This window comes from Anthonomus grandis, chromosome 2, assembly GCF_022605725.1.
Source record: "Anthonomus grandis grandis chromosome 2, icAntGran1.3, whole genome shotgun sequence".
NCBI lineage: Eukaryota > Metazoa > Arthropoda > Insecta > Coleoptera > Curculionidae > Anthonomus > Anthonomus grandis.
The window spans coordinates 35,735,001-35,749,969 of NC_065547.1; the positions used below are offsets into that span (position 1 = coordinate 35,735,001).

The following is a 14,969-nucleotide window of genomic DNA, read 5'->3' on the forward strand; positions in this document are numbered from 1 at the left end:
TGAACCATTTTTTGCAATTGTAAGACATTCTGGAATTTCACAATTGTGAATTTTTTGATGGGGAATTATTATTTCGCCATTTTTTATTGTTGTTGGAATTTTAATTACTTGTTCTGTACGGGGTGCTATTGTTATGCAATTAAGTTCCTGTTTTGTTTGATGGTATTGGAGTTTAATTTTTGCGTGAGGGGTAATCAAATATCCTCGCTTGAAATCTAAATTTGCTTCCAAAGATTTTAGGTTATCTAGACCTAAAAGTCCTTTAAAAGTATTATGGAATTTAAACAAATGAAACTTTAAGTTTTTCGGGCGTGGCAATTTAAAAATTTTTGACGCGAGTATCTGCGCACTAAATTTATGAGCAGATTTCTGGAAAACCGTACTTACAATAAAAGGGTCGTTTTTTATACAATTAGGATAAAATTTGAATGCAAGTTGGGGATCTATAAATGATTTCGTAGATCCAGAATCAATTAAGATTTTGATGTTATGTTCCGGAAAGGTGACATACGGTAACTCGCTTACGCTATTTGTATTAAAAGACAAGATCGGTGGGGCTATGTTTGAGGGTTGACTTGATCGACATTTGGAAAATTTTCATAATTCTCTTCAAAATAGTCGTTCGGTTCCTCTTCTTCGTAGTATTCGTTTTGTGGGTCATTTTGGAAATTTTGTTCATAGTAATCTTCATCGCTATATGAATGAGGGTGCAAATTACCTGAAGGGTTAAGTTGTGTATTGTAAATCTCTTCAACAATAGGTTTTGGCCTATTTTGTTGATTTTGGTAATTATTATTTCTATAGTTAGAAGTAGAAGGGCGGTTTGTATTATTAGTACAAACAGACATGGGAGTAGGCTTGGGGAATTGCCTATTGGGATTTGGTTTAAAGACATTTTGTTGTCTACCAAAAACTTCTGAGTTTGTTGGCAAACGGGGTTGTTTATAATTCGGGTTAGGTCTTATATCAACTGGGCCTGTTGGGAAAAATCTATTGTTATTGTTATGACTATAATTATTTACATTATGTCTGTTAGGGTTTGTGTCTCTGTGAGTCTGGTAGTTAGGTTTTTGTTGAAATTTCTGTTTGTTTTGTGTTTGTGTATTATGCACATAATTACTTTGAAAATACTTTGTATTGTTTTCTTGCAAAACGAACTGTATGGCTTCGGCTAGATCTACCGGCCGCATGCAACGTATGGTATTGCCAAGTGGCTCTCTTAGTCCGGATATGAAAGTAGTTAAGGCTAATTTTTTATACATATCCCTCTTTATGGGGACAGCTTGAGCATTTTCATGAGCATCAACATAACTGCACAAAAGATTTAGGATTTCTAATACTCTATCATAGAAATTCTGCGGAGACTCATTGCCTTGTTGTCTTAACATTACTAAATCTCTATTTAAGCAAGTTTCATCTCTACGGTCAGCGAAATTTCTATATAGGGTATTTTTTAGATCGTCCCAAGTGGAGACATTTTGAACATTGACTACTAATTTTGCATTTCCCGCTAATTTACCTATTAAGCTATTTAAAATATAAATATTCTGAAAATTTGCGGGGTTGTTAGCATCGTAAAACGTATCAATAATTGATTTGCAAATTGCCAAATATCTATTCAGCTCTGATGGGTTACCATCAAAATTCGGCACACAATTTAAAAATTCTGGTTTAAATTGCGCCATTTTATTTTCTGAATTTATTTTATGACTAGTTTCTTTTTCTAAGTCTTTAAAAATTAATTTTTCAATTTCTTTAATATTAGAAAGATTTTCTTTCAATTGATCTAAATCAATAGTTAACTTATTATTTAACGCTTCCTCAATTATAGAAGCGGAGACAGAGCTAGTTGAAGGTTCTATTCTAAGGCTTTCAAGTGCGTTGCTTAATTCATTAATCGACATTAGCAAAATACAGTTGCACTAAACAAAAATCGACTTACATGAATATTATGACTGCGTTTTTAGCCATCTATGAAGTAGCGAACTCTAGGGTGGCGATTGTAGTCCAATCCAAGGTCCAACTCCTCGTGAAACTGGTCAATGTAGTACCAATCTCCCAATTTTTTTTGCGAAACAGTTCACACAAAGGTCACGATGTCCTCAGTTAACCGCACGCACTTAACTTGTGGTCTTAGCGAATATTTCGATGTCCTTTCGAAGCACTCTCGACCGTTCGATTGCCAATCAATCGTTGAACGAAAAGCCAATATTCGATATATCAGCTTTTGGCAATCCTACCGACTGCGCCAATTAAAAATCGTGTTTTCGATTTTATGTTTTAAAAAAAATTATTTATTAGGCTACACAGCCAACATGTAAGTTTAGAATACAAAAATATATCAAAAATCAAATTAACATAGATCTTAGTTACAACAACTCTAAACTCTGACTAACTGTAAAAGCAATGGTAATACTAATATAACAAAGGCATAAAAATAATAAGTAAGCAATATACAAAATGCATCGTAAACAATATGCATGGTAAAGGGGTGTATAACTCATGTTTCTAAATTGGTGAATTCCTACTACTTGTTTACAAACTTTTTCATTTTGGTACTTAAAAAAAACCGAGTGGTATTCATGTCTCTTGGTTTTAAAAAGACATACTTGAGGTATAGATTTAAGTACATTTCGTTTACTATAAATGATCTTGATGTATTGGTTTTTGAATCCGGTATGGTAACTAAAAGTTTAGATAGTAGGTCTTGTATATCTTGTATAGTCATTTTAACCAGCTCGTCCATTCTTCAAGCTCCGGAAATTCCAAATATTACAGCTACCTACAACAATAAATAAGCATGTAAAGAATCCAAATATAATTTGAAGTTTTGTAAGTTACCTTAATTATTAAATATTCCTTATCTAGAGCTTCCTGAATAAATTTATTTATTTCTTCTTTAGTTAAAATCTTGGATTTTTTTGGCTTATAGGCATGTGCTTGCCGTTTCAGGAATGCCCGAAGTTTTGAATATTTAGATATATCCACATCATGTCTAATTGCAAGGGTTGCCTTCAGCATTGAATAATTGGCGCATAAAGTTGAAGATTTCCTCTTGGAACCAAGCTCCAAGAAGTATGCCATTACAGCATTTTTTGAGAACGAAGTTACAGTTTTATTCGTACGGTAGTCCATGAAGCGGTTGTATGCATAGTTATACTTATTTCTAGATTTTACTGGTAACAATTCCAATGATGCAGCATTCACTGCCTCCGTGAGTTCTGGGGAGGTTCCAGAAATGGAACAGTCATCATCACTCATCATTTTACACGTTACTTTGGCTTTTTAAAACGTTAAAAAATCAACACTTTGGAAAGACGCCACAAATAAACTTTTCACTCGTCAAGTTTGACAATTTAAAATTATGTACTTCGTTTCCGTAGTTACGAAACAATGTTTCATGGCTTCTTTTATTTAAGGACAAAATAATAATGTTGATTTGAAATTACATGATTAGTAATAATTTACCGTAATTTTAATGATTTCCGATTTTCGGAAAAAATAGTATGTAGACCTCGTAGGAAAAGCCACATTCCCGGACTCCGTATTGCAAGTCTCGGCTTGCGCCTCGACTAGCAATTTTTACGATCGCCCGGGAATGTTAAGCTTTTCCTACTAGGTATACAATATACTATTTCGTTATTATGGTTTTTATTAATTTTTTGCTTTAGCAAGTATGTTCAACAATCATTTTTTAAAAAAAATCGGATTCTTTCTTAGATCAAATTCAATAATGTATTGTGATTCTATGACGTTTTTATCGAAAAAAATCGATCTTTAATCTCAATCCCTTCTTCATACCATGTCATTGGGCAGTGTGGATAAGAATTCAGTAAAAGCTAAAACTTACATTTTCTTAGCAAATGCTTAGTTTGCAATGAATAAAAGTAAGTAGTAACTTTTACTAATTAATACAATTAGCAAAAGCTAAAGTTGTTAGCATTGTCTAAAAATGGTGGGAATAAAAGTAAGTAATTACTAAGAATATTAAAAAAAGCTTACATTTTTGCAAGCTTGTTAGACCTTGGCTTAAAAATTTAGTATTGTTAAACAGTTTGATAGAAATGGCTGCATTTATGAATATACGATCTGTAAAATTTTATCCCGAAAGAAAAGAAAGTCGTGCCGAAGAATACCACGGTCTGTATAGATTTGGTGAAGAAAATGTTGAGTGGATAGCTAACCATTTTTTGGAGCCAAAAGTGGAGACTAGAGTTGGTGCATTGAGTCCAAAAAAAATGCAAATATTTTTGCGATTTCTAAGTGATCCTGGACTTCAAATAGGGATCGGAAAAGAAGGAGTTCATAGAACAACAATATGTAAAACGATATTTCACGTTTTACCAAACATAGTTGAAAAGCCAGGAATTTGGATTAAATTTCCTACAGAAAACTAGGTAATCAACGAATGGGTACAGTTGTATAGATTTCCTTGTGCTTTTGGTGCAATTGATTACACTCATGTACATTATCATTGGTACCAATAATAAAGCTATTGCTACATGGTGAAAAGTACAGGGTGTTTCACAACTAAGGGATCAAACTTCTAGGGGTTGTTCAGTGCCACAGTAGAATCCATTTGAGTATAGGAACCCATGTCCGGAAATGTGTCACTACGCCACTACGGCCCTAAGACGCATTTAAATTTAGAAAAAATATTAATTACCATATAGAATCTGATGCATTTATTTTTACCTTTTGTATATGATACAATCACAACAATTGTTCAAAATGTCTTCCTCCAACCTCAATACACCGATTTAAACGCCGCAAATGATTTCGGCGGACTACACTAAAAATTTGATCCTCGTTTTGAATGATTTCAAATGCTACTGTTATTCGTCTAATTAAGTCTAGCTCTGATTCTAGTCGAGTTTCATAGACTATACATACACGAAGACTTTACATGTCCCCACAAGAAAAAATCGAGCCACGTTAAATCGGGTGACCTAGGAGGCCAAGAAACTGCTCCACCTCTGGCAATCCAACGGTGCCCAAACTGCTGAGCCAAATACTCGCGTACTTGTATAGCAAAGTGAGCCGGCGCTCCATCATGCTGAAACCACATTTGCTGTCTAACGTTTAGTGGAACATTTTCAAGGAGTTCTGGGAGAACTTCCTCCAAGAAACGCAGATAGCATAACATAAGATAGCATAACACTATCAAAGGTCGAATAATCGTTTGTTCAGAGAGTTACATTTTACAGAGTTCCAAAGGTCATATTAATGCTATATATAAAAATAATTTATATTTAATAATAATTTTTAATAAATAATCAACATTTAATTTTTTTTCGCAACCTTATTAAATAAAACAGATTTTCGTAAAAAAATTTGTTTTTGCAAAAATGTAACAAATGGGTTAGATTGAAATGGTTGGGGTTAAATTAAAAGTTTAATTTAGCTAGAATTATCTCCTGATCAACATATAAAAAATTTATGTAATTATACAAATTATTTTGAAAGTTATTAAAAAGAACATTTGAAAAGAGTTTCAGATGCATTTAGGAGTGATGTATATGTTAAAACTGTATTTGGTGCAAAAAGAAACACTGAATATATAGGACCTGATTTTATAAAATAAAATAATTTTATTTAAATTTTTTATTTGTTTATATATTGTACCCTGGTAAGCTAGTTGTCCTTAACATATTTATACCAATCATGAAAGCAAAGAGATTTATAAGGAATACATAGCCAATTTAATTATTTTTTTACACTTAAAACTACCTAGCTATTTCTATTTACCTGTTTTAAAAACGGTATATCACAATCTAAGTTTTTTCTTAAAATATATACAAGACACATGATTTTATGGCATAATCATATACACAATACTATTAAACTAAACAAGTATTGTAGACACAACAAAGTACAGTAGATATTACCAATATGACAATAGATAAAAATATTTGTTACTTAAATTAGAATTAAATTAAATTAGAAATTTTATAACATTAAACATACTAAAAATTTTTTTAAACATTTTTTAAAATAAATTTTTATAAGAATCTTATACAGGTAGCATTTTAATTTAAGTTTTTTGCGTTACTTTTACTTTCGTTACTTTTGCTGCTGTTAAGGTTGATTTCAACATCTATTGTCTATTTTATGTTAAACTAACAGTCCCAATTTAAAGATAAAACCTGATACATAACACATTAAAATTAAGATAAAATTATAATATTTAAATACCCAAAATGCAATTATATAACCTTGAAATGCAGGAAATGAATATATAGCTTGTAAGGCAGACGAAGAAGATTGTCAAAATCTTATGGACAAGCATGAACCTGAAAGAAAATTTAAAAATTAAAATAACATTTAACTAGTTAACCATCTTTTATGGTTGATAGATAAGTGTACTTTTCTACATATTTGTGATTTTTAAGCATCTTAATTTATTTTGAAAATCATCCAGAATAAGAATTTTGTGATTTCGCATAAACCGTTTATACAGTATGTTGGAGTCAAAATAAGATTTTTTTCCTATAAACATGTGTCCTAAAATGCACTTCCTTAGAGCTGTAGCCCGTGCAATTTGCTTGAAGAAAAATGGATTATTCGGAATTGTGAGTACAGTTATACGTCAAATGTTGAGTGCTCTTTTTATTTTCCGTCCCAAAAATGGTGTAAATCCAATTTTAGAGTAGGATTCAGAGCGCCTTACCCTTCTGATGGTCCCTATCTTATGTTTGCAATAAGAAATTTAAAAATCTAGAAACGCCATCTCGTTAAACATGAAAAAATCTGAAATTTTTGTCCTTTGCATTTTTTCGAGACAATTAGCCGTTTTCGAGAAAATCGCTGGTAAACGAAACGGGAGCATTATTAAACCCTATTAACCTATCAAATTAGAAAAAACGAAGTAGGCTGTGACTGAATTTATTGTTTCGAAAAAATGCAAGAAACCATAAATTTAGATTTTTTCTAGATGGTTTTCTAGATTTTTAAAATTCTTATCGGAAACATAAGATATAGGCCATCATAAGGGTAGTCTATTCTAAATCTGTGTTTACACCATTTTTGAGACGGAAAATGTCAAGAGAACCCAAAAAAAACGGAGACTTATAAACTTTCAAAAGATTTAACGCATAACTATAGTTAGTGTTTCAAATCTATTTTCTTCAAGCAATTTGCGCGGGCTATAGCTCTGAGGGGTGCATTTTAGGACACAAGTTTATAGGAAAAAAGTCTTGACTTTAACAATATGCTCTTAAAATATTTGCACCGAATTTCGTAACACCCTGTATATTTAGATATATGAGTTTCCAAAATAGAAAATATGGCTCTCTCTAGGTACAAAAATTGTTCATCTATTAAAAATACTTCGGAAATTAATTAAAAAAACACGACTCTTATAGTTCCTTGTAGCAAAAAAAAAATACCAGGGACAAGGCAATTTTAAGAGCGCATTTATTAAAACAGCTCTATATTAAACCGCATATCGAATTTTGGTTGGATCGGAAAACAAAAATAATTCCTTAAAAAAACTAAAAATACGCTAGTAGCATCTGCTAATACAGTAAATGGTGAAAATTGTTGATCCATGGAGATTCTACAGTTTTTAGAACAAAAGTAGTACAAGGAAGTAGTATTAAACATTTAAATAAACGAAAGAGAGATACCGTTGGGTGAGTCCTTTAACATCTCGCAATAAGGTTTTAAAACATTATGTGTGGCCAAGTTATGGAGCAGAACGAGAGAGAACAACACCCTGAATATGTAGATATACAGGGTGTCCGAAAAGTCAACGATAATACTGAAGAGGCTGATGGAGCAACTCATAAGCACCCAGAAAAATATAAAATGACCTTAGTTAAAAAATCGATGGTTTTCGAGATATTGGCACTTTTGTGAAAGTCACCAAAATCCTACTCTTGGATCAGATTTTCGATTGTCACGCCTTAAAAATAGATATTTTTTAGAATCTCTTTTTAGGTATGCAACACTGAATAGCCATTTTACTGATCAAAGACAAACATTAAACTAAACGGCCAAAAAATTTAATAACAAATCTATTCTAAAATAAAGTATTACTTATTTTTATTTTTTAAACTTTGAATTTGACCGCTTATACTGGACCGAAAAATTGTACGGCAACCCGGCTAATACCTTAAAAAGTTTGCTTATTTAATCTACTTTTTAAAATTACCTAAATGTTTTTTTAACAGTTTACTATTATTGTGTTATAGTAAAAAATAACCCTAATTCACCTTAGGTATCATTGTAAAAAAATTAAACAAATTTTTAAGTTTTGTTTAAAATGTTTTTATTAAACTTAAAAATTAAAAAAATCAAGAGCGAAGGTAATTCTTATCACCATAGCAATAAACAACAAACATTTTTGGATATTAGTTTGTTTACAGTATTCCGTGAACTAACTACTTTTTTGCTTGCATCCTAACGTTTCTGTTACATTTTGCTTTGGATTTGTTTTTGAGTTCATTTTCCTGTGGACTGTGTTCTTTGAGCTGTTTGTTTTATTGGTTAATCATTTATTATGCCCTTGCCGTATACCGCCCAAGAATATGCAAACATGCATCTCATTTATGGTGAATGCAGAGGAAATGCTCTAGCAGCATCTAATCTTTATCAAGAAAGATATCCGAATTTGGCCCGATATCCTGACTATCGTGTATTTATTAATGTGCACCGCTTATATTCCGAAGGCAGAATGCCTCATGCTCCTGTTCGAGAGCGAAGACCTCGTATTGATTATGTTGATCAAGTTTTAGAAGAAATTGAAAATGATCCGACTACTTCGGCACGAGCAATCGAAAGAAGGACAGGGATACCGAAATCGGTATCCCTGACATCACTAGGCGATTTCAATATCACCCTTATCATGTTCAACGAGTGCAAAGCCTACTGCCTCGAGACAACGAACCACGCCTACAATTTTGCCGCAGAATGTTGCAAAAAAATCAAGAGGATCCGATTTTTTTTAATAATATACTGTGGTCGGATGAGAGTACATTCAAAAAGGATGGCTTTATGAACATGCACAATTTGCACACTTATGCGTTGGAAAATCCCCACTCTATTCGAGAAGAAAGGTCACAGTACCGATTTAAAGTAAACTTGTGGACCGGTATCTTGAACGGACGTGTAATTAGCCCATTCGAATTACCAGAAAATTTGAACTGGCAGGCTTATTTAGATTTTTGTCGAAACAATCTACCAATTCTTTTAGAAGATGTTCCTTTGGCCAGTCGCCGAATAATGTGATTCCAAAATGATGGTTGCCCGGCACTTTATGCCCATGAAGTTCTTCGGTATTTAAACCAAACATACCCCAACAGATGGATCGGCCGACTTGGTCTAATTTTATGGCCTCCCAGGTCTCCAGACCTAAACCCCGTTGATTTTTTTTACTGGGGTTGCATAAAAGAAAAGGTTTATGCAAGACCAATAAATAATATTGCTGAATTACGGCAGCGAATAAATGATGCAGCACAAGATCTTAACGCTGCCAGGAATGCAAGATGGATCAATAGGTCATTTATTAAAAGATGCCACGCCTGCATTCGCGTTGGTGGTAGACAGTTCGAACATATTGTTTGATTTTTAAATTTTTTTTTAAGTTAGATAAAAATATTTTTTGAACATAACATAGTTATAAATTTGTTTTATTTTTTTCATAAAGTAGATTAGATTTATCTTTCACTCTATCACAATAACAGTAAAGCTTTTTTTAAAATATATTGGGTAATTTTAAAATTAAATTAAATGAGCAAACTTTTTAAGGTATTAGCCGGGTTGCCGTACAATTTTTCGGTCCAGTATGAGCGGTCAAATTCAAAGTTTAAAAAATAAAAATAAGTAATACTTTATTTTAGAATAGATTTCTTATTAAATTTTTTGGCCGTTTAGTTTAATGTTTGTCTTTGATCAGTAAAATGGCTATTCAGTGTTGCATAGCTAAAAAAAGATTCTAAAAAATATCTATTTTTAAGGCGTGACAATCGAAAATCTGATCCAAGAGTAGGATTTTGGTGACTTCCACTAAAGTGCCAATATCTCGAAAACCATCGATTTTTTACTAAGGTCATTTTATGTTTTTCTGGGTGCTTATGAGTTGCTCCATCAGCCCCTTCAGTATTATCGTTGACTTTCCGGACGCCCTGTATATAAGCTTCCAAAATAGAAAATACGGCTCTCTCTAGGTAAAAAACTGTTCATCTTTTAAAAATACTTCGGAACTTAATTTAAAAAACACGACTCTCATAGTTCCTTGTAGCAAAAAAAAATACCAGGGACAAGACAATCTTAAGAGCGGATTTGTTAAACCACAGATCGAGTTTTGATTGGATCAGAACACAAAAATAATTCCTTAAAAATACGCTAGTAGTATCTGCTAATACAGTGTATGGTGAAAATTGTTGATCCATGGAGATTCTACAGTTTTTAGAAAAAAAAGTAGTACAAGGAAGTAGTATTAACATTTAAATCAATGAGAGAGAGATACCGTTGGGTGAGTCCTTCAACATCTCGCACTAAGGCTTTAAAACATGTGTGGGCAAGTTAAATAATGGAGCAAAAGAAGAGGCGGGCAGCACGATGTACAGATTACTGCGAATAACTTCATGTAAATAACAAATAATACGTCAGCTGTATTAAGCATATCAATAAAATATACAATCTTGGTAGTAGTGACTACCAAGTGTGTTAAGCCTCTTGTAAAACTCTTGATTTTTACAGAGATTTCTATCGAATTGCCCTTCACCGGCTGGTGGCAGTCAAGCGGCCATAGCAGCAATGAGCTCACATGTCATCAGTTCTAAAGTGGTAAGAGACTATTTAGGAAAACTTAAGCTAGAAAAATAGACAATGCCTATAAGTGAATAAAGATTCTTCGGGGAAGAGGAAGAGACCGCAGAACACACTAGTAACTGCATGCGAAAGATGCCGCGTCTGCTTAGATCTGAGCAAATGCATTTCGTGTGTTAAATCAGTTTTAATGGTAACAAAAATCAATGACATTTACAACAATCATAATTCTACAATCTATGATTTCACTGCATGTCGATAATGCCTAACCTGTACAGGGTGGGCCAATTTAGACGTTTTCTTATGGGAAGTCATGTCCCTGTTAGAGATAAAAAAATTTTGACCTCCATTCTCCGGGCTCAAATTTTAAAAGAAGTTTATTGAAGCAAATGAAATTTTACTATGGCAAACAGTTTGGCTGCTAGAGGGCGTTTCTGAAATTTGGTCATTTTCGTTTTTCGGCTATGGCTGCTGTGTTTTTAAAGATAAATGATTTCTGTAAAGACTTTCTTATAGCACTTTTAAGCGCTTAACATGCTCATGATATTTCAATTTATACAGGGTGCTTCATTATTAATTTTTTTTTTTTTTTTTTTAAATGGAATGCATATTTTTTTTTTCATTTTCTTGTAGCCCTTAAAATTCCCTTTTCAAATATATATAACACTTATAATCTAAATTCATTAGTTTAGGAGATATAAATAGATTTCTTAAGTATCAATAAATTATAATGCCGTGCCATTTAAAACGCCTAAAAAACAGAGTAGGCGGGTGACACAATTGCGGGTGAAACAATTGCGTAAAGGGTTGAGTAGGCGGTTGTCAAACTGCTTTGAGTAATATGTCATTTTGACATAAACAAGCTTATTTTCATAATCTGTTTTACTTTGTATTTCTTTTATGTGATAATCACAATGTATCAAAACTATGAAAAATTCGATATGATTAAATGTTTTATTGAATGTAATGAAAATGCAAGAGAGGCCTGTAATTTATATCAACGACGATATCCAGAACGCCAGCCACATAGTACGCTGTTTGAGAAATTAAAAAGAAACCTTATTAATTTTGGTTCTTTTGCTAAACCGCGAAGAAATGCTAATAATAATATAAATGACGATCAAGAACTATTGGATCTAACAGTTTTGGGCGCAATTGAAAATAACTCTAATCTATCCACCCGGAAATTGGAAGTAGAAACTGGTGTGCCAAGGACCTCTGCAAGACGGATTTAAAAAAAATATAGGTATAAAGCTTATCGAACCCGAAAAGTTCATCATCTCTTTCCTGCGGATCGTGATAGAAGATTGGAATTCTGTCGGTGGTATTTGCAAAAGTGTGGTCAAGATACAACATTTGGCTACAATTGTATTTGGACGGATGAAGCATCGATTAGTAGTGCAGGCATTTTTAATAGGTATAATAGGTATACCTGGGCTCGAGCAAATCCTCACGCAACGGTGGCTGTAAGAAATCAAGGCCGTTACAGTTTTAGTGTATGGGTAGGCATATTTCGTGGTAGATTTATTGATCCCTATATTTATGATGGACAGTTAAATTCAGAGCGATATTTACAAATTCTGCAAACGCAAGTTGAGCGCTTCCTAGAGGAATTGCCTCTAGCCCAGCAGAGGCATCCTATATTTTTCCAGCAGGATGGTGCGCCACCGCACAATTCTAGAGTGGTCAGTAATTATTTAAATGAGTAGTTTGGTGAGTAGTGGATAGGAAATCAAGGTCCAATACGTTGGCCGCCTAGATCCCCTGACTTAACACCCTTAGATTTTTATCTTTGGGGAAGAATAATAGACTTGGTATACCAACAGCCAATTACTTCAAGAGTAATGTTGGAAGAAGCTTTACATAATGCATTTGCAACAATAACAAATATTGAATTAAGAAACGCTGTTGATAATGTTGAAAAACGTAGCCGCTGGTGCATTGATCAGGAAGGAGCTCAGTTTGAACACTTGTTATAAGTACGTAATATATAGAGTTGCAGTTTTAGTTAAAATATCAATAAAAAAATAAAATCTGGTTTTTACTTTTTGTTTGTTAGTTCATATTCTAAGTTTAAAATAAATAAATAAATAAATAAATACTTTTATTTTTTTTTTACAGTATTATTTTGTTTTTATAACTGTATTTGTCCATTAATATAATTAATATTTAATAAAACAGGAGCTATTGTTTAATTTACTTTTGATTTTTAAAAGCGCTTACTATTTGCTTACTGAAGTATCACAAATAAAAAATACAGAACCTATAACGTCCTTTTTTAATCTTTGAGTGTCTTAAATAACTGCACTTATTTTTAATAAGGACGTTGATATCGCAGGCCCTTAAATTCTCATTATATTTGATAAAACATCTAATCATATGGAATTTTTTGAAAAATTGATACGTTTTTGGATTCTAATATCAAAATATAAATACAAAGGAAAACATAGATTATAAAAACAAGTTTGTTTATGTAAATATTAAGCTTCACTTATAGCAGTTTAAAACACGCCTACTCTTCCGTTTACGCGATTAAAATGGCGGGTCATTACCTACGTGTTTTTAATATTTAAGAAATTTATTTATATATCGTAAACTATTAAATTTAGATTATTAGTGTTATATATATTTGAAAAGGGAATTTTAAGGGCTACAAGAAAATGCAAAAAAATAATATGCATTCCATTAAAAAAAAAAAAAATTAATAATGAAGCACCCTGTATAAATTTAAATATCATGAGCATGTTAAGCGCTTAAAAGTGCTATAAGAAAGTCTTTACAGAAATCATTTATCTTTAAAAACACAACAGCCATAGCGGAAAAACGAAAATGACCAAATTTCAGAAACGCCCTCTAGCGGCCAAACTGTTTGCCATAGCAAAATTTCATTTGCTTCAATAAACTTTTTTTAAAATTTGAGCCCGGAGAATGGAGGTCAAAATTTTTTTATCTCTAACAGGGACATGACTTCCCATAAGAAAACGTCTAAATTGGCCCACCCTGTACATTAATGCCGGCGGAACTCCTACATACTATACATACAATCCAGATTTGGCTCCAGATTGCGATTTTTTTCGCATAGGAGCGATGTGATGATATGCGAAAAGAAGACAATTCAAGACCAAATACAAGATTTTGTATAGAAGTTTTTAAAATTCTTTAATGCGCAAAGCTTCAATTAAAGCAACTAGAAAGTATATACTAAAAAACGCATAAGAGATCTAAGGATTTTTTTGATTAAAGATAAGCACTAAGAAAACCAATAAAATACTAGTATTATATGATAATAAGAATCAGATACTATAATAAATTCGCACCAATAATTAAAATAGTAGTATGTAGTATGCATAACAATGTATTTTGTTTGAAATATTTACTAAACAGTACTGTTATAAATGTAATAAAAATCACAACAAATTAAATTTAAAAAAAAAATCTATTATTAGGTACCTTTTGTTTTTTATTCTTGACCTTTCTAAAGTAGAATCGTCGTCTTTTAGGAGGTACTTCCTCACACCCTTGACATATATTCTGAAATACATGGTCCAGTGCACGGTGGTCATGCTAAGTGGAAATAGATCCTGATCAGTCTTGTTTAGCTTCTTCCATAATTTTTGGGTATTTGAATTGGTGAAATTCCACTCCCTCATGCAGAAAAAGGCTACTAATTCACTAAACTTGTGAATTTTCTTATATACCTTTAATAACCTAGAATAAAGTTAGCATAGATAAATTAATTAGATAATGTATTATTAAAAATAGACTAATAATGTTGCAATGTGATGTTTCCAATTACACTTAACTCAAGATCCAAAATATTTCATGAGAAATATCTTGTTTATACTATAACATAAAATTTACTTACTTTGGTTTTCCTCCAATTGCATAGGTAACCAAATCAATGAAGAATGCAGGTAATGTATGTAAAAGAAGCCTTAATATCCAGTAAAGGTATACGTTTGTTGTTAATACTGCATATGGACACCAGATGGCACTAGAGGGGGTGTAATTTACTCCATGAAGAAAGTTTAACTTTAGGAATTCATCCCAAAGAATTGGATTTTCAGGCGAAGCAACATAGTTGTATACTGGGATATTATCAGGCTTTCTGTAAAATAAGAGTTAAATAATAATCAATGAATAAAGAAATTATCCAAAAATAAATGAGAAATTTATATCTTTGAAACAATTTTTCA

The 14,969-nt window shown here is 32.2% G+C and overlaps 1 protein-coding gene across 3 annotated transcripts in view; it reads right to left on the reverse strand.

The window, feature by feature from the left end:
* Positions 1–5,731: 5,731 nt before the first annotated feature.
* Positions 5,732–14,969, reverse strand: part of LOC126750657 (fatty acyl-CoA reductase wat-like) — a 43,125-nt gene continuing 33,887 nt past the window's right edge. Inside the window, exons 8-10 of one of the 3 annotated variants that reach the window (XM_050460327.1) lie at positions 14,639–14,881; positions 14,224–14,481; positions 5,732–6,293 (exon numbers count right to left, since the gene is read on the reverse strand). In XM_050460327.1, coding sequence (XP_050316284.1) covers positions 6,188–6,293; positions 14,224–14,481; positions 14,639–14,881 — 607 coding nt within the window. In that variant the 3' untranslated portion in view covers positions 5,732–6,187. The remainder of the gene's footprint in view (positions 6,294–14,223; positions 14,482–14,638; positions 14,882–14,969) is intronic. The other 2 variants (XM_050460329.1, XM_050460328.1) reach the window with 2 other exon arrangements.